The sequence below is a fragment of the Kluyveromyces marxianus genome, chromosome 3, assembly GCF_001417885.1.
Source record: "Kluyveromyces marxianus DMKU3-1042 DNA, complete genome, chromosome 3".
In the NCBI taxonomy this organism is placed as follows: domain Eukaryota; kingdom Fungi; phylum Ascomycota; class Saccharomycetes; order Saccharomycetales; family Saccharomycetaceae; genus Kluyveromyces; species Kluyveromyces marxianus.
Window position 1 is genome coordinate 1,127,957 of NC_036027.1, and position 27,314 is coordinate 1,155,270.

General features: G+C 41.2%; 12 protein-coding genes across 12 annotated transcripts; 4 read left to right on the plus strand and 8 right to left on the minus strand.

The window, feature by feature from the left end:
* Positions 1-265: 265 nt before the first annotated feature.
* On the minus strand, positions 266-1,249 carry HEM3 (hydroxymethylbilane synthase; the record flags this gene model as incomplete). The annotated part of the gene is made up of 1 exon (XM_022819049.1): positions 266-1,249. One exon carries the CDS (start codon positions 1,247-1,249, stop codon positions 266-268), a length of 984 nt encoding a protein of 327 aa, XP_022675654.1.
* Positions 1,250-2,015: 766 nt separating this feature from the next.
* LYS4 (homoaconitate hydratase LYS4) lies at positions 2,016-4,133 on the minus strand (the record flags this gene model as incomplete). The annotated part of the gene is made up of 1 exon (XM_022819050.1): positions 2,016-4,133. One exon carries the CDS (start codon positions 4,131-4,133, stop codon positions 2,016-2,018), a length of 2,118 nt encoding a protein of 705 aa, XP_022675655.1.
* Positions 4,134-5,703: 1,570 nt separating this feature from the next.
* Positions 5,704-6,567, plus strand: RTN1 (Rtn1p; the record flags this gene model as incomplete). Its single annotated transcript, XM_022819051.1, has 1 exon — positions 5,704-6,567. One exon carries the CDS (start codon positions 5,704-5,706, stop codon positions 6,565-6,567), a length of 864 nt encoding a protein of 287 aa, XP_022675656.1.
* A 1,116-nt stretch (positions 6,568-7,683) lies between these two features.
* Positions 7,684-9,399, minus strand: HEM1 (5-aminolevulinate synthase; the record flags this gene model as incomplete). Its single annotated transcript, XM_022819053.1, has 1 exon — positions 7,684-9,399. One exon carries the CDS (start codon positions 9,397-9,399, stop codon positions 7,684-7,686), a length of 1,716 nt encoding a protein of 571 aa, XP_022675657.1.
* Positions 9,400-9,999: 600 nt separating this feature from the next.
* ACK1 (Ack1p) lies at positions 10,000-11,607 on the minus strand (the record flags this gene model as incomplete). The annotated part of the gene is made up of 1 exon (XM_022819054.1): positions 10,000-11,607. One exon carries the CDS (start codon positions 11,605-11,607, stop codon positions 10,000-10,002), a length of 1,608 nt encoding a protein of 535 aa, XP_022675658.1.
* A 659-nt stretch (positions 11,608-12,266) lies between these two features.
* COX20 (Cox20p) lies at positions 12,267-12,851 on the plus strand (the record flags this gene model as incomplete). The annotated part of the gene is made up of 1 exon (XM_022819055.1): positions 12,267-12,851. One exon carries the CDS (start codon positions 12,267-12,269, stop codon positions 12,849-12,851), a length of 585 nt encoding a protein of 194 aa, XP_022675659.1.
* Positions 12,852-13,703: 852 nt separating this feature from the next.
* KLMA_30533 (DODA-type extradiol aromatic ring-opening family dioxygenase) lies at positions 13,704-14,675 on the plus strand (the record flags this gene model as incomplete). The annotated part of the gene is made up of 1 exon (XM_022819056.1): positions 13,704-14,675. One exon carries the CDS (start codon positions 13,704-13,706, stop codon positions 14,673-14,675), a length of 972 nt encoding a protein of 323 aa, XP_022675660.1.
* A 252-nt stretch (positions 14,676-14,927) lies between these two features.
* On the minus strand, positions 14,928-16,343 carry IVY1 (Ivy1p; the record flags this gene model as incomplete). The annotated part of the gene is made up of 1 exon (XM_022819057.1): positions 14,928-16,343. One exon carries the CDS (start codon positions 16,341-16,343, stop codon positions 14,928-14,930), a length of 1,416 nt encoding a protein of 471 aa, XP_022675661.1.
* A 4,070-nt stretch (positions 16,344-20,413) lies between these two features.
* Positions 20,414-20,857, minus strand: MRPL28 (mitochondrial 54S ribosomal protein mL40; the record flags this gene model as incomplete). The annotated part of the gene is made up of 1 exon (XM_022819058.1): positions 20,414-20,857. One exon carries the CDS (start codon positions 20,855-20,857, stop codon positions 20,414-20,416), a length of 444 nt encoding a protein of 147 aa, XP_022675662.1.
* A 2,491-nt stretch (positions 20,858-23,348) lies between these two features.
* On the plus strand, positions 23,349-23,819 carry CGI121 (Cgi121p; the record flags this gene model as incomplete). The annotated part of the gene is made up of 1 exon (XM_022819059.1): positions 23,349-23,819. The coding sequence occupies one exon, from the start codon at positions 23,349-23,351 to the stop codon at positions 23,817-23,819; it is 471 nt and encodes a 156-aa protein (XP_022675663.1).
* A 136-nt stretch (positions 23,820-23,955) lies between these two features.
* Positions 23,956-24,912, minus strand: TFB3 (TFIIH/NER complex subunit TFB3; the record flags this gene model as incomplete). The annotated part of the gene is made up of 1 exon (XM_022819060.1): positions 23,956-24,912. The coding sequence occupies one exon, from the start codon at positions 24,910-24,912 to the stop codon at positions 23,956-23,958; it is 957 nt and encodes a 318-aa protein (XP_022675664.1).
* Positions 24,913-25,209: 297 nt separating this feature from the next.
* Positions 25,210-27,123, minus strand: KLMA_30538 (uncharacterized protein; the record flags this gene model as incomplete). The annotated part of the gene is made up of 1 exon (XM_022819061.1): positions 25,210-27,123. One exon carries the CDS (start codon positions 27,121-27,123, stop codon positions 25,210-25,212), a length of 1,914 nt encoding a protein of 637 aa, XP_022675665.1.
* Between the last annotated feature and the right edge of the window lie 191 nt (positions 27,124-27,314).

Below are 27,314 nucleotides of genomic sequence, written 5' to 3' on the forward strand. Positions count from 1 at the left end.
TTCACTATTTGTTTAACGAATTGATTAAAAAAGGTAAAGAAGCAGAGTTCATTTTCAGCAGTAATAGAAAATCATAAGCTTTCTCAGAAACCGAGTGCATATGAGCGTAGATTTATAAGAGAAGTGGAATATGTACATTGCTATATATTAAAATTATAAAAAGAGTCATTATGTGGCATGTTTGTAATTAAGAGTGGATGCAAAATTGATAGATTTACGGTAGAAAGAATGAAAAATCGAGGAAAATATTGTAAAGTTTATCAGCTCAAGCGATTTTATCAAGATTGATCGAGTCCAAAATCTTTTGGGCGCCCTTTTCGAGAAGTAGTTCAGCTAAAGCCTTACCGCAGTTTATACTATCTTCTCTTTCGTCTGAGATTGTAACGCTATGTTCAGCTTCTATCCATTCAGTACCTTCAACGTTAATGACAATACCCTTCAAAGTCAATAATCTTTTGGATTCATCAAAGTTGGACACAACACCAATAGGAACAGAACAGCCTCCTTCCAAAGTCCTTAGAAGCGAACGTTCAGCTAAACAGCAAATGGTTGTTGGAATATCACATATTTCATCTAAAATTTTCTTCATTTCTTCATCTCCTTTCCTGATCTCGATACCCAAAGCACCTTGTCCAACAGCGTAGCACATAGTATCAGAATCAAAGCGTTCAGTAATTCTAGATTCGAGACCAGTTCTTATCAAACCTGCACTGGCCAAGACAATACATTTGAAAGGTGTTTCCGGATCATCCAGCTTTGTCAGTCTGGTCTGAACGTTACCTCTGATGCTTTCAAACTTAAGGTTTGGGAATCTTCTTTTTAATTGAGCGGATCTTCTAACAGAAGAAGTACCAACAACCGAACCATCTGGCAATTCGGATAAGTTTTTATATGGAGAACCAATAGGCATAACCAATGCATCAGTAGGATCGATTCTTTTAGTGATACAACCCAATTCGAAGCCGTCAGGAAGAAGAGTAGGCATGTCTTTCAAAGAGTGGACTATCAAGTCAATACGAGTATCATCTTCCTTGTACAAAAGATCTTCTAGCTCTTTTGTCCACACCGCCTTACCACCAAACGAATAGAGTGGCTTAGATTGAACATGATCACCCAACGTGTGAACTGCTAACACTGGGCACTCGACATCCGGAAACTTACTTTCTATCAAGGCCTTGATTTGCTCAGACTGAATAACAGCCAACTTTGAACGTCTGCCTGCAATACGAATTATACGCTTCTCTCCCATTTTTGAAGCTTCCGTGTTTTTAAAATATAATACAACAGGATACCCTTATTATTTACAAGAATGGCGGGATGTCGTTATAAACAAGTTTCTTCCTCAGCTTTTCTATGACAATTCAAACTATTCGAGTCTTTCAAAAACCTTCGTAGTCCTTACTTTACTTCTCTACAGACTTCAAATTTCCAGTATTGAAAACCCTTAGGTACCCCTTATCTTGTGATAGCTACCTATATTCACCAAAATCGCCAACGACCTTTCTTTAAGGTTTTCTTTCAACTCCGTGTCAATCAACATCGGAAATACATTGAAACGAATCTTCTCACGTATATATACTAGCTAGCTCTTGATGTGCTTGTTCGTCAAAATTTTTCAAAATTTGAAAAAAAAAAAAAAGCTTGATACAAAAAAAAAAAAAAAAAGAATATGCATAAGCTGCAAAGGGTCTGGATGTGGTGCATGGGTTTGATAAGTCAGCAAGTGATCTAGAAGAGTTCCTTCATTGGTTCAAGACCAATTAATAAGAGCCGAGGCCATATTATTTGTAAATTAATACAGGCATCGAGATTGACATAACTAATTGTAGTCTCGCGACTACAGTGCTCTCATAATACGAATAAATAAACTGAAATAAATAATTAAATAGGTGTTATATGTTTACGTGCTTTGTAATTTTTTTGTCGTTTCTGCCTCTTATGTAACAGTGACAATCCCAATGACTGCAATTAAGCTAGAGGAAAAGGCGATAAAAAAAAAAACGCAGAGCTCATCATCATAGCTGAGATTTCACCCATCCTTCTAGACCACCCTTGACGATGATTTCTTGTAGGTTTTTACCAAGTTCACCGACTTTTTGTTCGAGAACAATTGGTCCGTCTGGAGAACCCTCTGTCACAACAACCTTAGCTTGTGAGACATCCCATTTCAAGAACCATCCGGTTCTACGTGTTAGCTCTTTCGGTTTGTCATGATATTTTTCTCTGAGCATGTTAATTAGGGCAGGTATCTCTAGAGTAAGTAATGCATTATTAATGGAGTTTCTCGAGAAAATGTTACCGAAGGAGCCCGAAACCACCAAGTTGATGCCCTTGGCAAGGATAGCGGTAGCGGCCTGTTCACGCGAAGAGCCGGTACCGAAATTGAACCCTGAGATTAAAATATCACCAGGTTTAGTCTTGGTTTGGAATTCAGGATCATAGTTTTCCATACAAACCTTAGCCATAGTTTCGCGCGGCACGTCATCTTGGTAGGTATATTTACCGGGGTAGATACCATCAGTGTTGATGTTGTCTGCATCACAAAGAACGAGTTCACCAGAGATCTCGCTAGGGAAGCCTTCCAAGATTTCAATCGCGCCCTTGGCCTCAGTCTCTTCGTTGGTACTGGTAGAAGAGGAACCCGCAGATTCCTTGGCGTCTTCAACACTGGCCACAACGCCGGTATATTTAGGGTCTGCATTGGATGCTAATACTTCGGATGGAGATGCAATCTTACCTAAGATTGCTGAAGCAGCAACGACAGCTGGTGATGCCAAGTATGCCAAAGCGTCTTTCGACCCCATTCTACCCTTAAAGTTTCTATTCGTGGCAGAGATACCGACTTCACCTTCTTTCAAAAGACCGGTACCAAGACCAATACAAGGACCACAACCTGCAGGTAATGGGATACATCCTGCTTTTAGTAGCTTTTCCCATGCACCAGATGCTCTTGCATCTGCTTCCACTTCGGAGGAAGCTGCAGCGATGTAGAATTCGACACCATCAGCAACCTTGTTAACTTGGTTTATATCGCCGGTAGGACAAACAACCTTTGCGGCACTTTCTAAGTCACTTAATCTTGAGTTAGTACATGAGACAAGGTAAGCCTTGTTAACCTTAATATTTTGGTTTGAAAGATCTTGTACAGTGGAGCTGATCTTAACGGAGTTCGGTCCACTAACGTAATGAGTTAATGTTGACAAGTCGATGACTAGTTTCTTGGCATATTTGGCATCTGGATCTGCCTTCAACTCATCGGCTTTACGCTCAAGTTCACCAATTCTGGATTCGTTGATTCTTGGGTGATTTGGACCAACCTTAGACAACCTATTACGGTAGAAGTTGATCAGAACGTTGTCAACTGGGAACAACCCGGAAAGAGCACCCCACTCAGTGGTCATGTTGGCAATCGTTAGTCTATAATCGATAGGTATTTTTTCTAGAGAGTCTCCTGTGAATTCGATGGCGTGGTTCAACACTTGGTCTTGGTTGAAAACACCACATAGTGCAACGATGATATCTTTACCCGAGATGCCTTCTGGTAGTTGGCCCTTCAATTCAACCTGGGCCACGGGAGGAATCTGCCACCAAGTTTGACCAGTGGCCCAAATGGCAGCAGCATCCGTACGCACGATGGGAGTACCCAAAGCACCAACACCACCGTACGTGTTGGAATGTGAATCCGAAGCCACGGTCATGGTTAGCGGGAAAGCGTAACCTTCTTCAATCATAATTTGATGACCGATACCACGACCTGCGGGGTAGAAATCGATGCCGTGTTTCTTGGCAAAGTTCTCAATGTTCTTGTACTTGGTCAAGTTCTTTTCCGAAGTGTTCTGTACGTCATGGTCCAAAGTGTTGACGATTTGTCTTGGGTTCTTGATGCTTGATGCTCCTAAACCCATGAATTTTAGGGCAACGGGCCACGAATTGTCGTGAGACATACAGTGTGCCGGTTGGATCGACACGTAGTCTCCAGACACAACCTTCTTGTTCTCAGGGAGACCCACAGCGTGCATCTGCACGATCTTCTCAGTTAGATTCTGTCCTGCATATAGAGCACGTGACGTGCTAAAGCTACGCAACATCGAGCACGGTAACGGTAGCGCTGACACCTTTTTCACCCTGAGCATCGCGTTAGTATGTTTGAAGTAAGTTGTGATTGTCTTTGGACAAGCGACCGATCCACAATGCGGCTTTCCTTGGTTGTGTTTTCATCTTGAGTTTAACCTTCAGCTTGCTTATTATATAAGTTGCCTAAGCTGTGATGAAATAAAAACCATAAAGATGAGCCTGCAATATCATGCGGAATGAATCATATCCACAGTCAAAGCTGGGAAACTGAAAAAAAAAAAATTATTCTCATACCAAAAGATTAGTACGCTCAAGCACTCAGTCACTGGAGAAGGAAAATTCCGTGGGAAGCGAGAAAATTCCGGGGGAATTGGGGAGGGTGAGCCCACTCACCGGCTGAGCTGTGTGCTTTTTTTATTTTTTTTTTTCTCCTTCTTTGTTAATTTTTCCGATTTGTAAATAGTTATGCTTCCGGAGTTCGAACCCGGAGGGACCCACTTAAATGCCAATTTTTATTTTGTTTTTTCCATATCGTGTTACACGTCTATTGTGCTTCTCTCTCGTTTGAAGTTCCCGTTTCTTAACAAAAAAATATTCAAAAAAAATAAAAAATAAAAGGCGACCGGGCACCCTTTGAACCTCCCCTCCCCTATGTTACCCGCCCCTGAAAACTCTGCGAATCCCCTTAAAACCGGGCTCACGCAGCGTCAATGGCAATCAAAAGCATTATTATTCCATCGCATGGCAGAGATTGACCTGTCTAGAGACAAAAGAATAAAAATGAAAAGACAGACAGACAGCCTTCACAGCAACACACCGCGCTGGCCAGTGCCGCGCTGGCCACTATTGATCTTGCTGTCGCCCCTAACTAGGGGATTAGGGGAGGACAGCAATGGCGAGTATACTACATGTGTGCTTTCAATCTCTCAGCGATCTTTAGTGGATCACATAGCACGTAGTGTATATAATGATATGTACTGTATACAGTGTATAGCCTACTGCGCGGCGCGGTGCGGTCTATACGACAGAAAAAGAGCGCGCAGACAAAAAGCGAGAGTAACAAAAAAACCGAAGGGTCAGGACAGGTCAAATCAATAAATAATAAGTACGAGCTGCTACAGGTGTAATGTAAATTGAATAGCATTCTTGAGGCTTGTTTGTATCATACGTGTATACGTGTACATAAATATATATCTGTGTCTGTGTGTCTGTTTGTGCATACGTTGTCGTGTTTCCTCTCTCGTTCTCAGGATAAGCATACCAAGCAGATAAAGAAAATTCAGAAAAGTACCCACACTCATCTCATTTTGGGCTGCTGCTACCAGTTCGAAGCTATAAATATAAGAGCAGAAATTTTTCGGTAGGAAAAGGAAGGATTTTTTTTGATTTGGGATTTTTTCTGATTTTTAATTTGAAATTTATAAATTTATAGCCGGATTTCATTGATTTGATTAGCTTGCTATTTAGACAAGGGAAAAAAGGTTTTCACACAAAGGACTTTTCGAGTGTTTTTTGTTACTTATAGAAGAGGTAACTAGAGTGTGTTTTGTTCTCATCGTAGCAACTAAGGAAAGACAATAAAAGGCTTGCATAGTTTTGTCTGAATCAAAATACAAAAAATTAGAAAAGATGTCGTCTGAAGTTAAAGCCTCTAAGAACTGCAAGGAATGCGATATTCTATTGTGGAAGAACCCAGTTGAAACGGGTAAAATTTTCGGTGGAGCGCTCATTGCGTTGTTAATCGTGAAGAAGGTTGACTTGGTGTCTTTGTTCTTGAAGCTTTTGTACACTGTGTTGTTCGCCAGTGCCTCAGTTGAATTTTTGAGCAAATTAGTCTTGAATAAGGGTTTGGTGACCACTTATGGGTTGAAGGAGTGTCCTAATGTGGCTGGTACTATCAAGCCATACGTTGACGAGGCTTTGAAGCAATTGCCAGTTTACCAAGCTAAGTTCAGACAATTGTTGTTTGCCTCTTCTCCACAACGTTCGTTCAAGGCTGCCGGTGTGGTTTACGCTTCCCAAAAGTTGATCTCTTTGATGTCCCTATGGACCATCGCTTTGATCGCTACCATCGGTACCTTCACTGTCCCAATCATCTACCAAACCTACCAAAAGGAAATCGACCAAGCCGTTGACCAAGCCGTCACTGTTACCAAGGCCAAGTCTGCCGAATACCAAAAGTTGGTCCAAGAAAAGGCTACTCCATACGTTAAGCAATTGGATGAGAAGTTGGCCCCAGTTACCGGGTTTGTCAAATCCAAGATCCCACAATCAAGAACTACTCCAGAATCTACCACTGCTAAGTTGGCTGCTGAAGTTCCTCTAGAACCAACTCCATCCGCTTCCGCTACTACTTCCGGTGCTTCCTTCCCATCTGTCCCAAAGACTGACCTAAAGCAATCCGTACAAGAAGTTAGTGACAAGATTGACGATATCTCTGCTGACTCACTAAAGCAAGAAATTGAAAACCACAAGGCTACTCCTGCCATTTAAGTGTTCTGAGATGTAAAGGATACAAGAAGAGGATAAATTTTTTTTTTTTTTACTAGAGTAAAAAAAAAAAAAATACTACAACTACGAACTATCTCACTGGATGCTATCTTCCATTCCCTTCCTCTATTCTTCAATCAGTTATTTTTGTCTTTCTTACCCAACCTTAACTTAAATATAAAGTAGTAGAGCAACGTATGTCTGTGCGTGTATGTACTGCGGTATCAGTTGCTGCTATCCTTCAATTTACTTGATGTTCACATTATAAAATGCTTACATCAGAAAAAAAAAAAAAAAAAGGGAAGCAACGGAGTTGCCTGAGTTCACACTTACTTTCATCAAAAGTTGTAGCTATTTAGTACTCTTTAAGAAGGAATAAAATCAAGTATATATATCATTCATATATATTTATATATATACTGAAAATCTAGGCTATGTCTATATTACTTTTCCCCTCAAATCATTATGTTTGACTAGTATCAGTGCATACTTATCGATTCTCACAGCAAAAGTAAGAAAAAGCGACATTGAAATAAAATGGTGTAGTAATATATTAAATGAGAACAACAAGCTCTGGTGACAGATAATTAACAAATAAATATAAATAATAACAATAATGATGAAAAAAAAGAATAAATATTGACTAGGCGTCATTTATAGCAGTGATGAATCTCAAATAATATCCATTAGCGATATGGCGTCTTCTGAGAGAAATGCATCATATAAACATGGTTGGTTGGATTCGACGGTCTGCTCTATTATTATGATCATTATAAATTAAAAAGGATTGTGTATCATGAAAATATTAGGGGGAAATAGATGGGAATTTTCTGTTTATAGCATCAGTGTTTTGGCATCATAATCCTATATTTTGATGATAGTTACACCTGGATTGATTTTTGAGATCAAAAAGAAGAGCACCAACGAAATAGAATATGAATATGTTTGAAAAGATCTGTTAGTGAATCATAAAAAATAGAGGAAAAGAAAATAGTATTAAAAGAAATGTATTTCTTTCCACTAGTTATGAATATGGCATGGCTTGAAGGACATTAAGAAGGAAAAAAAAAAAAAAAAAAAGGAAAAAGTGAAAGATTACAATTTTGAGAAAGGAAGTGTTCAATATCTAATACCAGAAGAAACTTCCAATTGTTCTATTATTGGATGTTTGACATTTGGGTTCAAGTCATCGTTAGACAAAGATAATTGTTCTTCAGTCCACAAGTTTGGTTCAGGGCTGTGGTTTGGATCACCAACACCCAATAAGCCGCCCTGGGCTTCCCAGTCACGAACTCTTGGTAATTGTAGGGTTGACCAAACGTCTTCCATAGCATCCAACAAGATGTCAGACAAATCATTAGTATGACCAGGAGTTGGAGTAATTCTTAAACGTTCGGTACCTCTGGAAACCGTTGGGAAGTTGATTGCTTGAACGTAGATACGATGTTTATGCATTAAGATATCCGAAGCCTCTTTAGCCAAATGAGGGTTACCAACCAAAACTGGGACAATGTGGGATGGGTTTGGCATCACTGGAATACCCAGATCGGATAATCCCTCCTTGACGTAAGTTGTATGTTTTTGTTGGTCTTGTCTTAGGTCCAAGTGAGAACGTTGGTATCTGATAGCCTCTGCGGCACCCGCCATAACGGATGGTGGTAGAGATGTGGTAAAGATGAATCCTGGTGCGTAAGATCTGAGCCAATCGATTAATTTTAAGGAAGCAGCAACGTAACCACCGACAGTACCGAAAGATTTACCCAAGGTACCGGTGATCATGTCGACACGGTCCATGACAGTGCGGAATTCTGGGGATGCAATACCAGCTTTGCGGTGAGCTTCAAAGTTACAATGCTCTGCAACACCGGCACCATGTGGACCGTACAAACCAACTGCGTGAACTTCATCCAAGAAAGTCAAGGCACCGTATTTTTCTGCCAAGTCGCAAATTTTATTGATATCAGAGACGGACCCAGACATAGAGTAAACAGATTCAAAGGCGATTAATTTCGGAGTGGACTTTGGGTACATGGCTAGCAATTTTTCCAATTCTTCCAAGTTATTGTGCTTGAAGATATGCTTCTTGGTGTAGGCGTGTTTAATACCCACGATCATGGAGGCATGGTTCAGCTCATCGGAAAAGATGACTAGATCCTTAATCTTCTGGCCGAGCAACGAGATGACGGCATCGTTAGCGACAAAACAAGAGGAGAACACCAACGCACCCTCTTTTTTGTGCAAGGCTGCGATTTCTGCTTCTAGCTGCAACGCGTGCTTGTTGTGACCTGCGATATTTCTGGTCCCACCAGCACCTGCACCGTACTTGTCCAAAATTTTCTTCATCACATCGATGACTTCTTGGTTCTTGGAAAGAGCCAAGTAATCGTTGGAGCACCACACAGTGACCTTATCGTCCTCTTGTTGTCTGTGGGCCATTGGGAATTCCTTTGCCAAACGGTTGATGTTGTTGAAGTAACGATACGACTTGTCCATTCTCTTTCTGGCCAACTCAGACTCAAATAATCCTTGGTAGTCAAAGGAAGCTTCATTGGTAGCATGGTCCAAAACAGTAGCATCTGCAGAAGCAGTACTTGCGTTCCTCGCTTCAACGGCTGCTGGAGAAGCCGCTGCTGCTGCACCAGCTCCTGACCCAGCTCCTGACCCGGATGCTGACGCATATGCTCTACGCTGCTCCATAGCACGACCCATAAACGGACACTTTTGCGCAATAGCTGGCAAGTTGGCGTTTTTCAAAGCCTTCACATTCTGCACAGACCCTGTAGCAGACTTCATGAAGGGACAAACCCTTGCAGATTGACGAACAACAGACTCCATCGATAAATATCTACTGACAAACTGCGCTTACTTTCTTCTATTCCTATAAATATGATGAGTAGTAATATACAGTCTCACAAGTATTACTTCTCGAAAGCTCACCACCAATAAATAGTAACAACCCCTTAGTTTCCTGAATCGATGAGAATGGGGGCCTCTTCTACTCAAGACTCTCTCCCATCTGAAACTCTTCTCTCTTATATCATCCAAAGTGATGATTTCAATACTTTAGATTATGTACTCAGTATTTTTTTTTTTTTTTGTTTTGGCTGAGTTTTTTTGGCAAAAAGAAAGGCCCGACATCGACTTTTCTTTTTGAAGATTTTCAACCAATAAGATCGGCTGAGAGCGAGCAACATTACCATAGCATCGTTATAGGAAAGTAGGTGCATAACGGTGAGCACCGACAAGAGCAGAGCGGTGTTTACGAGAAATGTGTAATATGTAGTTTCCGGTGCAGGCGTAGTCACAATAGATCGGATTGTATAGGCTTGTCTAGCGTGTAATGTAATATTAATTAGTATTATATTGTATAGTATAGTATAGTATAGTATAGTATAACGTAGGCGAGTGAGTGAGTAAATGGCATGAAAGTGGTTTTTATTGTCTTGGGGCCAGGCCCAAGGCCTCGATTGCCTTTGGATGACCAAGCCTGGCAGCAATCTGGTAGTGTTTGTGTGCCTCTTGTGGGTTTGGGTAACAACCGAGACCCTTCTCCAAGTAAAAGGCTAGAGCGTATTCGGCGCGGGACAATTTTCCGTCTGAAAGAGCGGAAGCACGTGACACCCATTTGAATGCTTCTTTGTCATTTGGCTTGAGGACACCCTCAGCACCCGTTAGGTACCATCCGCTAAGCGCGACCATGGCCATTGGGTTTGGCTTTGTCTTGTTCATGGAGCTCTTGGCATACCACGCAATAGACTTCTTCGGTATTACGGGAAGCCCCATCTCGCCGAACTCGTAAAAGTGGCCCAGTTTGTACTGTGCCAAAGAGTAGTCGAATTCGTGGGCGCATCTGTAGTAGTACTTGATGGCAGTGACCTTGTTCTGAGATATTCCGTTTCTCAGAAGCGCTTGTCTGGTGGAGTCGTCTATCTCTTCGAACCCGTAGATCTTCCCAAGTTCCATCATTGCCTGGGGTGAGATGGAGTCCAGCGTTGTTGGGGAGTTGCCCGTTGGGTTGTTCGGTATTTCTATCTCTTTCACGGCCATCCTGAACCAGTACAACGCCTGCATCGGGTCTTTTTCTATGACAATTTCTCCGGACTTCGTAGCTAGCCCCTTCAGATAGAACATTCCAAGTTTGTACATGGACGAAGAGTCCCCTTTCGAGAGCGCTCCTGTTTCGTAGTACTTTTGCGCGAGTTTGAGAGACTCGTGTTCTCCCAGAATTGACCTGTCCACGCCTCGACCATATTCGTAGCACACACCAGTACGATACATCGCTTCCTTGTGTCCCAAGTCCGCAGCCCTACGGTAGTAGTCCAGGGCTTTGGCGTCGTTCTTATTCACGATCTCCATCGGTTTCGGTATCGCGATGTATGGCTGGTGGGAATAGAGCGTTCCCAACAAATATAGGGCTGGAGGGTAGTTCAGTTGCGTCAATTTGGTCAACACTCGTAATGCGTGTTCCAATATGGTACGTTTGTTCTGTGACATCTCGGATTCTTTCAAGTCCCGCTTCAATCGCTCTGCGTTAATGTTGTACCGGATCAAAAACGATGGCTTGAACGCGTACTGGAGAAGCGTCTCGCACCATTTCAACTGAACTGGTTTGGTGAACTTGTTTGCGTCGTTAATCGTTTGCTGGTAGACTCTGTAGAACTCAATGGCTTCTGGAGAGTACTCCGATAAATCTCTGGATGGTGGTGCGCTTCTTTCGGTTGGCTGCTGCTGTGGTTGTTGTTGTGATGGTGGTGGTGCTGGTTGATGGTGATGGTGCTGTTCGTGTTGGTGTTGGTGTTCTGGTTGTTGTTGTTGGAATGACTGTTGCTGCTGTATCTGTCCTCCCTGGGATGTTGCTCCTGCTGGTACAGGCTGCCTTCTCATAGGCACATTAGAATCGATGAACGGATTGTTACTGACACCGGAACCACCATTCTGCGGCAAATCATCCACGGGGTACGGTACATTACGCCCAGGTTCGTGCCCTGGCGCGTACATGTTCAGAAAATTGTCATAAACGTTCCTCTGCTGGTTGCTTGCCATGCTTACGGCTTCTCTTCTTTTTACCGTCTCTATCTATCTATTCTTTCCGTCCAAAAAAAACTGTCTTTCTCACACACACTCAATTTCCCACGCCTTGGACGTTTCGAATGTCTGACAGAACTGCTGCTCAACAGGGTCCCACCTAAGCGTTCAAACTTTTCGTCTCAATCTCTATATAAACTCCAGTTGGTTGGTTTTCTTTTTGGTATCCAAAACCGATATTTAATGTCCAAGAACGGACAGAGACAATACATGAAAGAGTAACAGAAACAAGAATGCTGAAAGCCGAGCGAACGGATTATGCAAGAAAAGGGGGGGATAAAAGAGTACTGAGATCTGCACTGTCACTGGCACAGGCCACTTCTGTATCAACTCCTCTTGTCAATATAACCCCGGCCGTTACAGTAGAAAAACCACCTGCTGGAGCCGGTGGACACACACTGGTACACTCCAGCCAACTCTTTCCAGCCAAGACTTACTCTGCTTTTTCCCAATTTTTCATATATCAGTCTACTTACATACAGAAAGTAAAGCATTAAATATATAATAAATAGAGTTGAGAAGAGCAAGCGTGAACGTTAACGTTTGGAAAGAAGCCAGTTGGAATGGGCTTTTGAATGTTGTAAATACACAAGAAACCCTGGAGATTGGTGTACATAATGGTGTGGCCGTTTTCCAAGAAGAAAAGCGAGGAGGAAAAGCAGGTGGCCCAAGGTACCACGACGACAAGCTTAAGCGATGCAGGTGCAGATGCAAAGAACGAACTGACGAACTACTCCAAGGGACAGAAGTTTTTGCTTGAGGACACGAAGCCACGGTTTAGCAGTGAGAGTAGCAGCGTTGCAGCGCGAGAACAGGAGCGTGCGTCGCTAAAAGAGGCGTGGGATACGATAAATTTCAGCGATGTTACGGTGAGCAAAGTGCTTTCAATTCCGTGCTTTAGAGACGCAGGGATTGGAGGGTTCACCTCGATGTTTGTTGTGGGATCGGTGATGTTTTTGTACCACAAGAATCCGGCGCGTGCGGCCAATTGGGGTGTCGGAGGCTTCATGCTCGGGTCTATTGTTGGTTGGGAGCAGTGTCGGATGCGCCGCAGGCGCAGTTTCCAGATCGCTGCGATGGCCAAGCAGACTGTTGCTGCCAAGGAGAAGCCCATGCTCCACCCAGTCAAGAACATCGACTTTGTCAAAGCCGAGTGGGACGAGCGCAACAAACAGGCCAAGCCGTGGTACAAGTTCTGGTGAGACACACCGAGAGAGCATGAGAGAATCCATTTTATTATCCGGAGATGTCACGTGATCACATCATTATTATTATCATCATCATCTTTTTTTTTTTTCCTTTAAAAAAAAAATTGAATTAAACTAAATTAAACTAAAACAACTCAACACCCATACACACAGGCCTTCTCCCCCCGGCCCCGTCCCTATACTATACAATGTGTGTGTTTGTTACTTTACGTGCCGATTTGTAAAAAACCTATAATGTAAATAGTGCGACAAAAATAAAAAAAAGAGAACGAGCGAGCTCTAATTCGAAATTCGCAGGCGTCCAGGCATCAAGGTCTCTATAGCCGAAACTACTGGTGTGTATATGTATGGACGGGGCGGTACGGTGCCGTGCCGTACCGTACCCTGTCTGCATCATGCGGACCTAACGGCTCTATCCTGACAAATTTGTCTGGCGCCAGATCAACACCGCTTAGTAAAACCTTAATAATGACTTCAAAAAAATCGTTTGGTAAGTAACCTTTAGTCACTCGCTTACACAGGCAAGAAGGGGAAAAAAAAAAAAAGCACACAAACAACCATCACTACAGAAAAATTAGTCAATGGCAGGGAGACATCGTGTTAACGTGGTGATTTGATTTCTCCCCCGGTAATCTCATTCTTAGTAATGGCAGACAAAGATTGTTCATGTTATATATACAGGTACGCATGTGTCTAGAGATCAGCTCCATCGTTTAAATTTGACGCATATGTTGTATACAGAAAAGATAAAGAAGTCACTGAGATAGTGGAGCGGAAGTCTCGAGAAGAAAGAAGAACGCATATATATATATAAGCAGGAGTCAAGCAAGTCAAGAGTGATTTTTTATGAGTTGGTTCAGTAAACTTTTCACGAACACGGCCAAACCAGCATCAGCAGCGATGACATTATCTCCAAGCACAGTAGGAGCAGCAACTCCGGTCTTTTTCGTTTCCCATGGTGGTCCCACATTTATGTACTCCGACAAAGAGGGAGGCATAATGGGAGGTGATTACGGTGCTTTCAAGACGGTGAGAAAAATTGGACAGACCATCTTGCAAGATATCAAGCCTAAGTTCATTGTGTATGTGAGTGCACACTGGCAATCCAAAGCGGACAATTTGATTGAAGTTTCTGTGCCCAAGAGCTTTGGTAAGTCTGGTTTGGAAAACCCATTGATCTACGATTTCTATGGTTTCCCTCAATACATGTACCAGGAGCAGTTCCACTCTGAATGTGACATCTCTGTCGCAAACGACATCGTGAACACCATTAACCACTCCAACACGGGGCTCAAGGCGAAGTTATCCGAACGTGGTATCGATCATGGTGTTTGGGTTCCATTGAAGATTGCGTTCCCCAACGATGATTTGGTTAAGAACCAGATCCCATTGATCCAGGTCTCTTTGACTCGTAACGATTACGACTTTGACAGCAACTTCAAGCTAGGAGAACTTCTAGCCGAGTACAGATCAAAGGGCGGTGTTATCATTGCCAGTGGTATGACTGTGCATAATTTGGGGGACATGCGTAATCCAGGTCCAAAGCCATACAACGAAGAATTCACCAAGTTGTTGAACGATATTTTGTTGACCAAGCAACAGAACAAATTGGGCAAATTCAAGGCTATTCTACAGGATGCCAAGCAAAAGGAATTGCTTTTGAAGGCTCACCCATCTCTTGAACACTTTTTGCCCATTATCGTTGCTCTGGGTGCCGCAGAACAAAATGGCGATGACGTCGAAAAGATCAAGCAATTGTACAACAATTCTGTAGAGAGTCTCGGGTGGGGTATATATCAATTTGGTGATCTACTATGAGAGAAGGCTGGATCATCTGGAGCAGCATCACACATTATCACCAATTAATTATCTATATTATTCTTATTCTAACATAGTATGTTTGTATTGTATTGTGTTGTATTGTATTGTTACAAAGTTTTTGTATGCGGTCAAATCTACACGCATACACGCGTATGTCCGCAGTTACATATATGTTGTGTGTAATTAATTAACAAAACACGACGACAACTTTATTTGTTGAGTTTATCACACTGGTCATTACTTAAACTGTCAGTTGGAAAATGTACTCGATTGGTCATTGATATTTAGTTCACCGGTAGCTTCTAATATGTTATCAGCAGACAGCGGAGAGTCGTTTATACTTGATGACGAAATGCCTTTGTTGTTGGAAGTATTTGTTAGAGGTAAGGAAAACGAATTGTCAAAGTTATCCTCTTCAAAGTCCCCTTTGTCCTTATCTATCCTAACTGAATTAACCGACTGGGTTTCCGGGTACTGCGTAATAGCATTTTCATTTTCGGTTTCATTGCTATGGCTTGAGTCATGAGGATGGCTTTTCGTATTGCTGTTTGTATTTCCCTTTTCGTCAATGATATTGCTATTGGCATTTCCTTCATTGTTACTGATTTGAGCCGGAGAGCTTAGCAACTCATCAGATTGATTTAGCAAATTGTCGTTAAAAGGTGGGGTTATTTGTTTCTTTGGAGTCAACATATTGGATTTTGAGTTATCCAAGGATGCATTTTCTGGTATTTGTGCAAGTTGTGTTAAATCTATGTCTGCTTCATCTTCGTTACCAGTGCTGAAGGGGTCATCTGCATCGATAATTAAGTTATCCAATCCTCCACCTGACCAACCCTTTCTTGCGATATTTTCGCTAATTTCGATCTGTGCCCTTGCTAAAGTCGCTATGTCTTTAAGTACGCCTTGACAAGTTGCCTCCACCATTCCATACGATTTCTGATAGTAGTCGTGCTTTAACATTTCTAGCTGGTCCAACTGATGCTGCAAAATTGTTAGATTTTCGCGATACGACACCAAGTTCCGTATTTTCCGTTTTGCCATTGCCGAACTATACCTTTCCTGCAACTTCAACTTGATGCTCTGGTCCTTGAACTGTTTCTTGAAGGTAATTTCTTCGGCCTTGAAATCAGAGTCTAGCTTTTCTACCTTCTGATTTAGCCCCTTCACGACGACTTCCTCGCAGCAGTTTGAAATGATTCTATCATGGTTTGAGACGAGGTGGAAGAGTCCGCTTGCATTGATGAACTTATCTGCCGTAAGATCGCTGCATCCTTTCAACCGTGCCATGTCTTCGAGTTCAAACGCTATCTCGGTTGAGAACTGGGCCAACTCGTTTAATTTCTCTGAGTACTTTGTGATTTTACCCACAAGGCTCTTCATACTGCCCTGGGTCTTCTTGATATCCTCTTTCGTTACCAATGCATGGAGTTCGGTGATACTGAATCCGCTGACTCCTGAGCGTATTGACGACGGTCTTCTTAGATTGTTCTGTGTGGACGTTGACGTCGAGACCACGTCATCCATCGGGTGTGCACTAAAATCCTTGGGGTGATCAACTTGTGGAGAAGCCTTGTGGATATGTCCTGACGTCTTATCGCTGCCATTCATCATCGAGTAGAATTCCGAGAGATGGGGAGCATATCTCTCCGGAGATACATCCATTGCTGAAACTGTGATTTGGGATAAAGGAGGGGACTGTAGGCTGGTATATGTTCTTTACCTTATGAAGCCAGTGAGTGAGAGCTGAAACTGAAACTTCTGCAAACCAGGGTAGGCAGTGCGTATTCGAGTATAAAAATTCGAGTATAAATTCGAGCGAGTACAATCCTCGGATGGGTGAGATTTGGTGGGCCAGCCAGGAAATCTTCGCGAATGGGTCTACAAGTGTGTCTGCGTGTTGTGTTCTTTCGACCTAATTCGCTGTATATATGTGATACTTACTCTATTTGCATAGTGCAAACTATTATTATAATATATACAAATGCTTGCTTGCTCTACGTAACATGGGAAAAGGTTTGTGTGTGTGTGCTGTGTTCCAATTCCAACAGTTTTGAAAAGCGAAGAGAGGGAAAAAAATTGAAGTCACGTGATTACTTGTCTTTGGATTACCCGGTGTTCAGCGTTCATTCCTCCAATTGGTTTTCTTTTTGTGTTTTTTTTTTTTTTTTCCGTTCGGTGTGAGCGCGGTGCACATACCCGCGCATTGTGGTTGTTGTTGATCGGGACCAATAGACAACGATAATATTAATATCACCAACCAGCACAGCACAGCACGGCCCGCCGCGCCTTTGACCCATTCATTCAAACGTATAAACTCTCATTGATGGTCACGTGAGCATATCCAGTTTAAAGGCTCCCCTTCCGTCATGCCGCCCCTCCCTACGCACGTACGGAAAAACAACAAGGCAAGAAAAGACGAGACAATCAGGCGCGCGCCTGCGCCTGCGCCTGCGCATTTTCCCTTCGTTCCCCCGCGGCCCGCTTCCCCTTTGTTGCGGTTCTCAATGGTCCGATACTGCTGTACCTTGGGGCTTCAAAACAACAAAAATGCACAGCGTGAAAAACTAAAAAACGGGTCCACTAAAAAATCCGGGGCGGTGGAGTTAGAGGACAGAGGATAAGCCAAGCCAAGTCAAACTGGCAAGCAGACAAATAAAACATACACTTCTCTCCAGTGATCCGGTGCCCCGCACTTACCAGTGAATGACTCGACTATCGTTCGGTGAAATCACACTCAGCGAACAGAAACCGGGGTCTGCTAGAACACCGATTTGGCGTTGGAGTAAAGGGTAGCTTCAGCCAGTGCAAATGGCATTCCGCTGCACGGCCCATTCTGCGCGAGAGGGAGAGAAAAAAAAATGTTATTTGATATTAAATGAAATAAAATAAAGAAAAAAAAAAAAGCAGTGGAAAAGAAACGAAAAGAAAGCACACAGTATTAAGGTTGCATGCGCAAACCCTGCAGGAATGCGATGAGCATCTCTATCTATATGGCTATCTAGCTACCTGACAGTGCAAGGAGAATTATTACAATATATATTTATTTTTCTTTTTCTTTTGTTTCCATAATTACCACTCACCCACACAGTATCAGTGTGTTAATGCTAATGCTAGTGCTGTCCCCGAGCCGGTGATTCATCTTCGAAAGCTTATGTTGCTGTCATCATTGATATCATTATTAATAGGGAATGAACATGCCAAAATGGTGTAAAATTGATATAAATAAGCATGCATGTGTGTATCTGTGGATTATGTAAAAAAAGGGAAAGTGGATCTATGAGGTGCGGCAGCGTATAGCAAGTAGTTGTGGTTGTGGGTTCTAGTTTGCTGTTTGTTGTTGTTGTTGTGTATTATCTAAGCAGGTAATATATTGGGAACACGGAAGCTCTTTCTTTCTTTCTCTCATTCTTTCCCTTACTTACTATTGCTACACTGATATAGCGAAGAGCAGGCCTTATAAAACACATTAATATTTTACCCCGAAATCCACGTTAGTACCTCCTCCCCCCTGATTCATATGGTCGAAATAGGTTCGAGCTCTAGTTCAGATTCAGGTTCAAATGTCAAAAGACGTCCTAGCTCGTCCAACGCTTTTAAAGAGGGCTCGAGTTTGAAAATGCCAGACAGAGTTTCTACCACAGGCGCAGATTGGCAGCTAGACATGATTCCCTCGTCGGAAGGCAATACACCCGGTTACGAATTGGCCAACAATCCATTAGAGGCTGCTGCTGCTGCTCTCAGTGCGCAAGGTCCCCGTACGATGCATAAGTATTCTTCGAGCAGCGGAAGCACAGAGAATTTGGTCGAAAAAGAGTCCCCCGGAGCACTCAATGAAAAACAAGGAAGCGCTGGGAATGGTCCCGCTTCCAATGTGTACATTGAAGAGCATGAGTTGGTATTCAATCCTCACGAACATGACAACGCCAGAACCAGAGAAAATACAGGGCAGCCAGACTCGGAAGAATTTGACACAGAAGAGTACCAACGCCTGTTCGAGGCCTCCAGATTGAACTGGAGGGACCCTCCCATGAACAAGTACCGTATAATTGCCTGCTGTATCTGGACTTTCACGGCCGGTTTGTCGGATGCAGCCCCAGGTGCTTTGATCCCAACAATGGAAGAGTACTATAACATCTCGTACGCAGTAGTATCGATGATTTGGATGAGCTGTGCCATCGGTTACATCATCGTCGCCTTGTCAACGCCTCTGATTGGAAGAGTGGTTCCAAAGCACTATATGACCAGTGTCGGGATCGTATTCCAAATTCTTGCATATGCCATTATTTCAACAGGTACAAAATTCATCGGCATTTGCGTGGCTTTCTTTTCAAATGGGATGGGTTTGGCTCTTGGCTTGACCCAATACAACGTGTTTTTATCAAGCTTCACTAATGCCAGCACATGTTTGGCTCTCATGCACGGATTCTACGGGGTCGGTGCCCTTGTTGCACCTTTGATCGCGCAATCAATGCTAAACAAGGGATACAGTTGGAATAGATACTACTTCATCTTGTTGGGCTTTAGTATCTTCAACTTCTTTAACGTGTATATCACGTACAGAAACACTCCGACTGATCTAGCCAAGTATGAGGAAGCAGACGCTCACAGGATTGAAATGGAGCAATTGCAGATTCAGCATGAAAAGGGCGATAGTTACAGGAAAACTTCGGATTTCTTGGACTCGATCAGAGACTACAGAACTTGGTTGTTGTGTGGCTTTGTATTCTTCTACCAAGGTGGGGAGGTTTCTCTTGGAGGTTGGATGGTTACTTTCCTATTGGATGAACGTCATGGAGACCCCAGTGCTACTGGTTACGTCGCTTCGGGATACTGGGGTGGTTTGACGCTCGGAAGATTTATCTTGACCACATATATGCATGCACACTTGGGTGGGCGTCGTTCAATTCTTGTTTTGACAGAAACTATTGCAGCATTGGTACTCATTTCATGGCTAGTCCCTAATTTGTACGTTTCAGCAGTATGCGGCGCCATTTCTGGTGTGTTCATCGGACCAATATACCCATTGATGATAGCGCTAGTTTCCCATCCAAAAATTTTGCCCAGGAAGATTTTAACACAGTCATTGTTGATTATGACCTCGATGGGATCTTCCGGTGGTGCTATCTTACCATTGGTGGTTGGTCTAATCTCAGATCATACAGGTACATGGGTTCTTTTCCCCATCGTTTTGATTTTGTTCCACCTTATGATTTTGTGCTGGCTACTTCTTCCAAACGTGGAGAATACTACAGGCCAGTCTTTCTGGAGAAAATATATCTGGTGAAAGAAGGAAGTATCTGTTTTATAGATGTTTCACAAAACCTTCGTTCAAGCTGCTAAGGAAGGGTACTAGACAAAACTTGAAAAGATCTATTAATCATTATAAAAACTCATTAAAATAAAACAAACAAAAAAAAAAAATATAAAACAAAACCAGTTACACTTTCTCTCACTGCTTTGAATTAATTATCATGTAGGGCAGTAGCGAGTGTAGTCCGCTCCTTTACCTTTCATTGACCTCTTTTTGCTTCTAAACTAATAAAAATTTACATTTTTATCATATATTATCAGCCGCTTTTACCTTTTGTAATCGAACTTATTCCTATTTACATGATACTAAATTGTGTATATTCTTTGCTGTTATCCTTTTTGTTTCGACCTATATCATAGTATACAGAGCATACAATTTAATAAGGTTTCGAATCATAGCAGGAACCACAGAAATGGTTTCCTTATTCCTTCTTCTTGTAGTCATAGTACCACACAGTGTTTGGAGGATATTCTGTTGGCACCCTTAATTCCAATGGGAATCTTTTACCAGTCTCAGGAGCGTTGGCCATTGCGTACAGTTCTGGGTCCACTTGCTCCAAAAGACTCATAGCCTTTTCCATACCTTCGTACTGTAGTCTCAACTGGTTTTCTCTCTTTTCTCTCAACTCTCTCTGGTATTGCGACCAGCATGCTTGGATCATGTCATGCTTGATCAAATCTTCGCGCGAAAGCTTCAAAAGCTTCGGTTGTTTCCTGCTTGCAGATAGAACCGATAATTGTGTGATAATCCTCTGGGCTTGTGGGTTCAAGCCTCCCTTTGACTTCGTTCTCTTACCACGAATAAAATTTAGAGATGGCTGCACCACCTTCGACACATTCTTACTACTGGCAGGACTCAAGATCATGGCTATTAAACTCTGTTTTCCGAAATATGTATAGTCTATAGTTCAACCAACAGCTTACTATTCCGACAGACACTGGTTATACGCCTTTCTGTAGCTCGAGAAAATTTTTTGAACAATCTTCAATACAATTTCTTCAATCTTGATGCAATTACCATTATTTTTTTTTTCACTATTTTCAATGTTACTAGTTCATCACTAAAGAGCTGAGAGGAAACAATCTCAAGGGAAAAAAAAAAAAAAAAAAATTCTAATTCTTCATTTTTCCCAAACAATTTGTTACCCGGAGAGTCGTGTGACCAAAGTTGAGGTTTGTGTACGGGTGGATGTTGGCATTCGCGTTGGCGTTCCCGTACTTAACGAAATTAGTCCCTTATGCCTTGGCTTCCTTGGGAACGGTTTTGGTCCGTCCATGCATAAAAAGAAAGCCATTATAGATTGCTTCTAGAAGATCGACATTATTTTTTTTTTCTGAGGCTGTTCTTTCCCTATACCTTCCCATTGTTAGAAAGAGTTAGTTTGACACATCTCAATCCTCCTCTGAAACAAAGCCATCTTACTTTATCTTTTGTTGGATTGGATTATCATTCGAGTTAATACACTAGATTTTCCAATAAGGGGATTGATTTTTGTTAGTATTTTGTGAGCGTTTGATAATGTCACAAGATGAGAAGCACCCTTTTAGGGATGATGAGAAGCACCCTTTCGGGAACGATAAGAAAAAGTTTGAGTCAGAAGATGCGTTGAACAGTGCACCAGCTGATCAGCCACCGAGCTATGATGATGTAGTTAATGAGGATATGAAGTACCAGCAACAACAACAACAGCAGCAGCAGCAGCAGAATATTAATAATAATATTCCGACTCCAGAGTATCCCTCGAATACCATACCATCAAGAAGTAACTATCAGCATCGACCTCACTCCGGCGGTAACACAGGGTATCCAGGTACACGAACAACCACATATGGCAGTGCTAATTTAAGGAAAGGTATATAATATAATTTCTTATTGATGCAAGTTTAAGTTTGTTTATAATAGACGGTGTATATATTAGGAGAATTTAATTCGGGCTTATGTTTTCTTGAATTTGGGGTCATATTACAGGACGATAAGCGGCGGGGTAGAGCAACTATTTTTAGCTTCATCGTCATCCATGTCGATCAACGATGGGTGCTGGTCAGGTCGTTGCTGTGACTGGTTGTCGTTCTTGGATTGGAGAATAGAGTTGGAGTTTGGATCGGAAAATGGCAACGATAATTTTGAGGAATTGGAGTTTTGGGACAAAACATCTATGCTGTAATCTTCGTGCTCGTGTTCCTGCTCCATTGCAATACTGGGTTCAACAGAGCTGCTTCTTTCCTTGTTGTTGCTGCTGCTGCTACTACTATGATGTTTATGCGAACCCCAAAACCAGAACATACTTTTACGCTTGTGTTTCGATTGCCTCTTTCTTTCTCGAGGCAAAGCCCGTGCTACAAATGGTTCCAAAGGATCCATTTTGAATGTAGATTTTGGTTTATCTGGATTATCGTCATCCAACTTTGTGTTAGCAAGTTTTTCCGCATTACTCTCTATGAACCGTTTGTGTCTTATCGCCTGTGCATGTTTTAAGGCATATGCATAAAGCATCTCATTAGTGGTTCTTTTACCTGTTTGTTTCTTCGGTGCTGAAGTTTTATCACTATCGGTAGAAGTGTTGGAGCTCCAAGCGAACATAACGCTTGGCGTGTTAATAGACGCTGTTAAGGAGTTTTCGGAACCCCGATAATTTTCTTCTTGTCTCCATTGTTCCCGTATCTCATGTAATTTGTCTATCATTGGGGTCTTGAGTTTAGGTGTATATTTGTCATAGTCTGGATCTCGAATTCGCCTTAAACGATCCCTATGTACCGCTATTACTTCATCCCGTAATTTATATATCATTTCTTTCGTCTCAGTTCCCTTTTTGCGCTCGTCGAAATCTTTGAAGAAACCAGCACGTTCAAATTTCTCAACAGCATCATTTACTTTCTTCACATAAGTGGCGTCATCGTCTAAATTCTCTCGTATCTTCGACTCCAGTGGCGTAGGATCGTTATGAGATGGTTTTCTGGAAGTATCATCGATTGATATGCCTGAATGCTGGTCAGAATTAGCGGCATAATCTGGGTTTTCAGCTTTGGGTACTATCTTCTCCTCGTAAAGACTGTCCCAAACGTTGAATTCATCCCCATACTCCATTGGTACAGTCTATTCGTATCCGTATAGGTAGTCCAAGGCCACTAAACCGGCTAGTGGATGCAAAAATATCAGTATCTTCCAATATTTTTGGAACTAGTCTCGACCTTCTTTCTATCGATATTAAAAAGGCTCAATAAAGAATTATGATAACTTTTATACAAAATTTAAACATATATAGGTAAGGTTTAAGTAAGATATTAGAAAAGGAAATGACCAGTGAAGTCTAACAAGCTATACATACACAAACCATCAAACTACGATAGCATAGAAATATGGCTGAATATACTTTGACATATAGAGTTCCTCAGTTCCAAGAATACACGATCAGTCTGCAAAAGTATGCCAATGTGTCCAATGCTGATGTCCTACGATCAAAATTAATGGAGCTTCCATTTGCATTCATCGACGCAAGAACTGTAATTTCAGTGGAACAAATAAGTAGTGCCATTTATAAAGCACTTGTGGAAAGTACCTATAATAGGATGAGGACTAAGACTTTGCATTCGGAATGTATTTTGTCTCTTTCACCTAGCTCCAATATTGGTGATGCCTTGAAAAGATTTGGTATAAAAGAGGACTCTACCAACCTTATCGTCATTAAAATAGTGAAAAATGGAGATGACGAGCCTTTTGATGGCAAAACCTCGATAGTGGGGGATCTAGTACCAGTGTCTGATGAACAATTTGTAACCACTGCAGATATTGAAACTATTAAAAATGTATGTATACAAACCAAAAGATAAACTACATGGAAAATTTAAGTCATATTACTAACAATACGTTCTTCTAACGTTTTTAAAGAATTATAAATTGAATTTGGATAAATTGAAAGACGTATCTAACAAAGAATTGTCTGCCTTGGTTGTAGATGCAATCCAGTTAAGAGGATTGTAGCTCTTCTTTAATCAAACAACCGAGACCCATGAAGGCTTCTGTTAACATTCTATCGTATACAAAGTCTGCTCTGAAACCGGATGCTATGTATTCTTTTTTCTTTTGTAATTCTCTGATAAATGAATCATTATATTCATTCTCTTCCAATTGGTATCTTTTATGCAAATCTCTATCACCGTTGAATGGAGTGAACGGTACATTGTCCTTCTTCTTCATTCTACCATTAGTCATAGTCATGTAAGGATTGTTTCTCAATACCTTATTTAGTTCTTCAAGCTTTCTTCTCGCAGAAGACTTTTTAAGCTTGACAGTCTTCTTAACATTTTCTATCACCTCTTCGGCATCGTCATTTACAGTAAGTTGATTTACGATCTCTCTTTTAGCCCATTCTCTATTCGCTCTCTCCTCGTCTTCGATCTGCTTTTCTAACATCCTTTTCTTGAGCTTCATTTCCTTTTCGAATTTCTGTCTCTGTTCGAAGTTAGCAATATCTTGCTTGCTCCGCTCTAAGTTGGCCATGATCAACTGTTTGTTTAACTCTTCATAAGTACGTAATCTTTCCTCCGTTTGCTCCATATCAATCCCATGATCTAGATTATAAATGATATCTTCGACCTCCTCAAGATACTTGTCGTATTCCTCTTGGTTGTAATCAAAATCCTCTAGTGTCTTGTTGAACACATTGAATACACGTTTCCTGATGTCTACCTCTTTCTCAACTCCTACATCGTCAAAAATTTGAGTCTTAAATTTATTACGTCTCAATATCTTATCACATCCTGTATAAGGACATTGTGCTGGACCAAGACTGAATATACGATCCACGCACGATTCACATATCTTATGGTAACATTCTGGATTGATTAGAAACTTCATATCTGGGGAGAGATATCTATCTGTTTTACAGATAGGACACATGTCCTTCTTCTCATCTTCATCCATATTCCCTAGTTTATATCAGGCCTCAATACCTTCGCTATGACTTCTCTTGGTTAGAGAATCTTTGAGTGATTAACTTATTGTTGTCTCTTCTCGATTCATCCTTCAGTGTATAAACATATGTTACGAAGTCTTCAAAATATATATTAATCAGATTCATTCTTTAAAACGGCAGAGGGTAAAAATTAACTGTCACGACAGATAAACCGAGAAGAAATTATAAAACACTACAAAAAACATTAGACATAGAGTCACTTAAGCGAGAGATGGTGTATTATATTTCAACTTAGCTAGAATAATCTATAGCGGGGTATTCACTATCTTCTTTATGGAACGAAGTATTCTTCTTGGCCGTAGGCGTTTAGAAGTAGATATTGGCTGTTGAAGCAACGAAGATGTAAGTATTAGTATTTTCGAAAGAACAGCAAAAAATATATCATAGGAAGTTTTATTAGATGTCTTTATTAGATGAACCTCTTCTATATTCCTCCAGCTGCCTTTCCCCTTTTCAGGCTGAGACAACGGTGCTAGTCTAATCGAATCACTGGCTATTACGTTTGATGATTTTTTAAGTAATGGACTTTGTGCCATTAAACTATCCGCATTTCTTGTGAAGGGGGGTGTAGACTCCAGAAGAGCAGAGCAATAATCTTTGGTACCTTGGTCATTTTCATCTACTATAATATCACTGACATCTTTTTGAGGATATACATTAGTGCAGCTAAATCTTTCCTTCAAATTCAGTTTATTAGGGAATTCGGACTGCTGTGCCGTTCGAAACTGTTCCTCCTTCTCCTTTTCGATTTCTTTTTTGACATGTATATTGAACTTATGCAGGGTTTCTTTGGTTAAATTTAAGTAAAACAGGGTTAACATTATGGCAAGACCAGCTTTTTGTGAAGATCCAAATCCAATATTCCATAGGCAACCGAACACTGGAGAAGAGGTTTTTCCAGGAGAAAGAAACATCTCCAAGGTCAAAGTTCCAAAAAATACTAAAGAAATATTCAATGCTCCATATGTGAACAATTCCTTCCATTTTTTTTGTTGGAGAGGATGTAGATCGTCATACTGTAAGATGAATTTGTATGAATAGTCATATATCTCATTAAGAGCGGAAGAGATGTCATAAAGGTTTCTTGATATAACGCGATATGCCATGTAGCAACCTAAGAGTTTATCAAGTTCAGGAATTGTGAGCGTATTATTGTTTTCTAGCAAATCCATTGACTTTTGAGAAATGGAGTAGTCTTTATTTGAAAAGGACAATACATGACATCCAAAGTAGTAAGCAATTTTCCATTTAATTGGCCAAGAAACCAACCATTTCATCCAATCAATTGATTTTAAATGATTGGTTTGCTCTTCTGGTGCTTGAACAATATCACGAAGATAAATTATCCTTTCGGGAAAAGTTCCGGGTATACATTCTGACACTTGGTAATCATTCGTCTCGATACGAGTAATTTCATTCTGTTTATCCATATTCGCTTCTCTGGTACTTGAATCAATTTTGCTATAGATAAATTTGTTAATATCATCAACCTTCTGTAAGGTTTGCTTGATATCATCTTTTATCCCACCCAATACAGCCTCGACTTCAAAGTATTCCTTGTCATTCTCGTCTTGCGTGGGTTTACGTCTAGTTGAGAAATCAACAGGATGTGCTTTTTTAACAGAACTTTTGATATCCTCTGTGGACCCTCCCCTGTCTAACATATAAGCCTCTTCTTGGGGCGCTGGTGTTTGTGCTGGAAATCCAAGTAACTGGGCACAGCCGCCAGTAAATTTACCCTTTTTTTGATTATCATCTCTGTCATCACCTGGCATTGGTTTAAAGCAATTTCCAACCCTATTTAAAGCTTTTCTCTTTAATGCAATCTCGTCTAAGGGTCTCCAAGAAAGCTCAATTTCAGAATCGGTCTCTTTTTCGTAATCATATTCGTCGCTATTATTCGTATTAAAATCTCTGTTCTCTTTGTTTCGTGGCAAGATGAACTTTTCTTGTTGAAAGGACTTATGCAAACCTTCAGTTGTTCCTTTGCCCGCATATTTAATCGTGGTTTTCCTTGTTTCTTTGAGCTTTTGCATTAAAGAGGTAAAATCGAAACTGTTCTTCTCGCTCTCAGGCGCCGAAGCTATTTCATCATCATTCAAAAACATCTCATTCGGAAAGTATAGTTGGGCTATCTCCCCAATTTCATACTTGCTCATATTATCCCTTAAAACGATTCCAACTGTCTTGTAGTCCCTCTCTTTCACTCTCTATATAATCCTTTGTATATTTTGAGTCTGGGTTTTAAAGGTTTGTTGATATTCAAACTGACACTCTTCATTGATCTTTTGTGTCACATTAAATATGCTGCGATAAAATAATGAACAAAAAATGATAAACACATTATGAT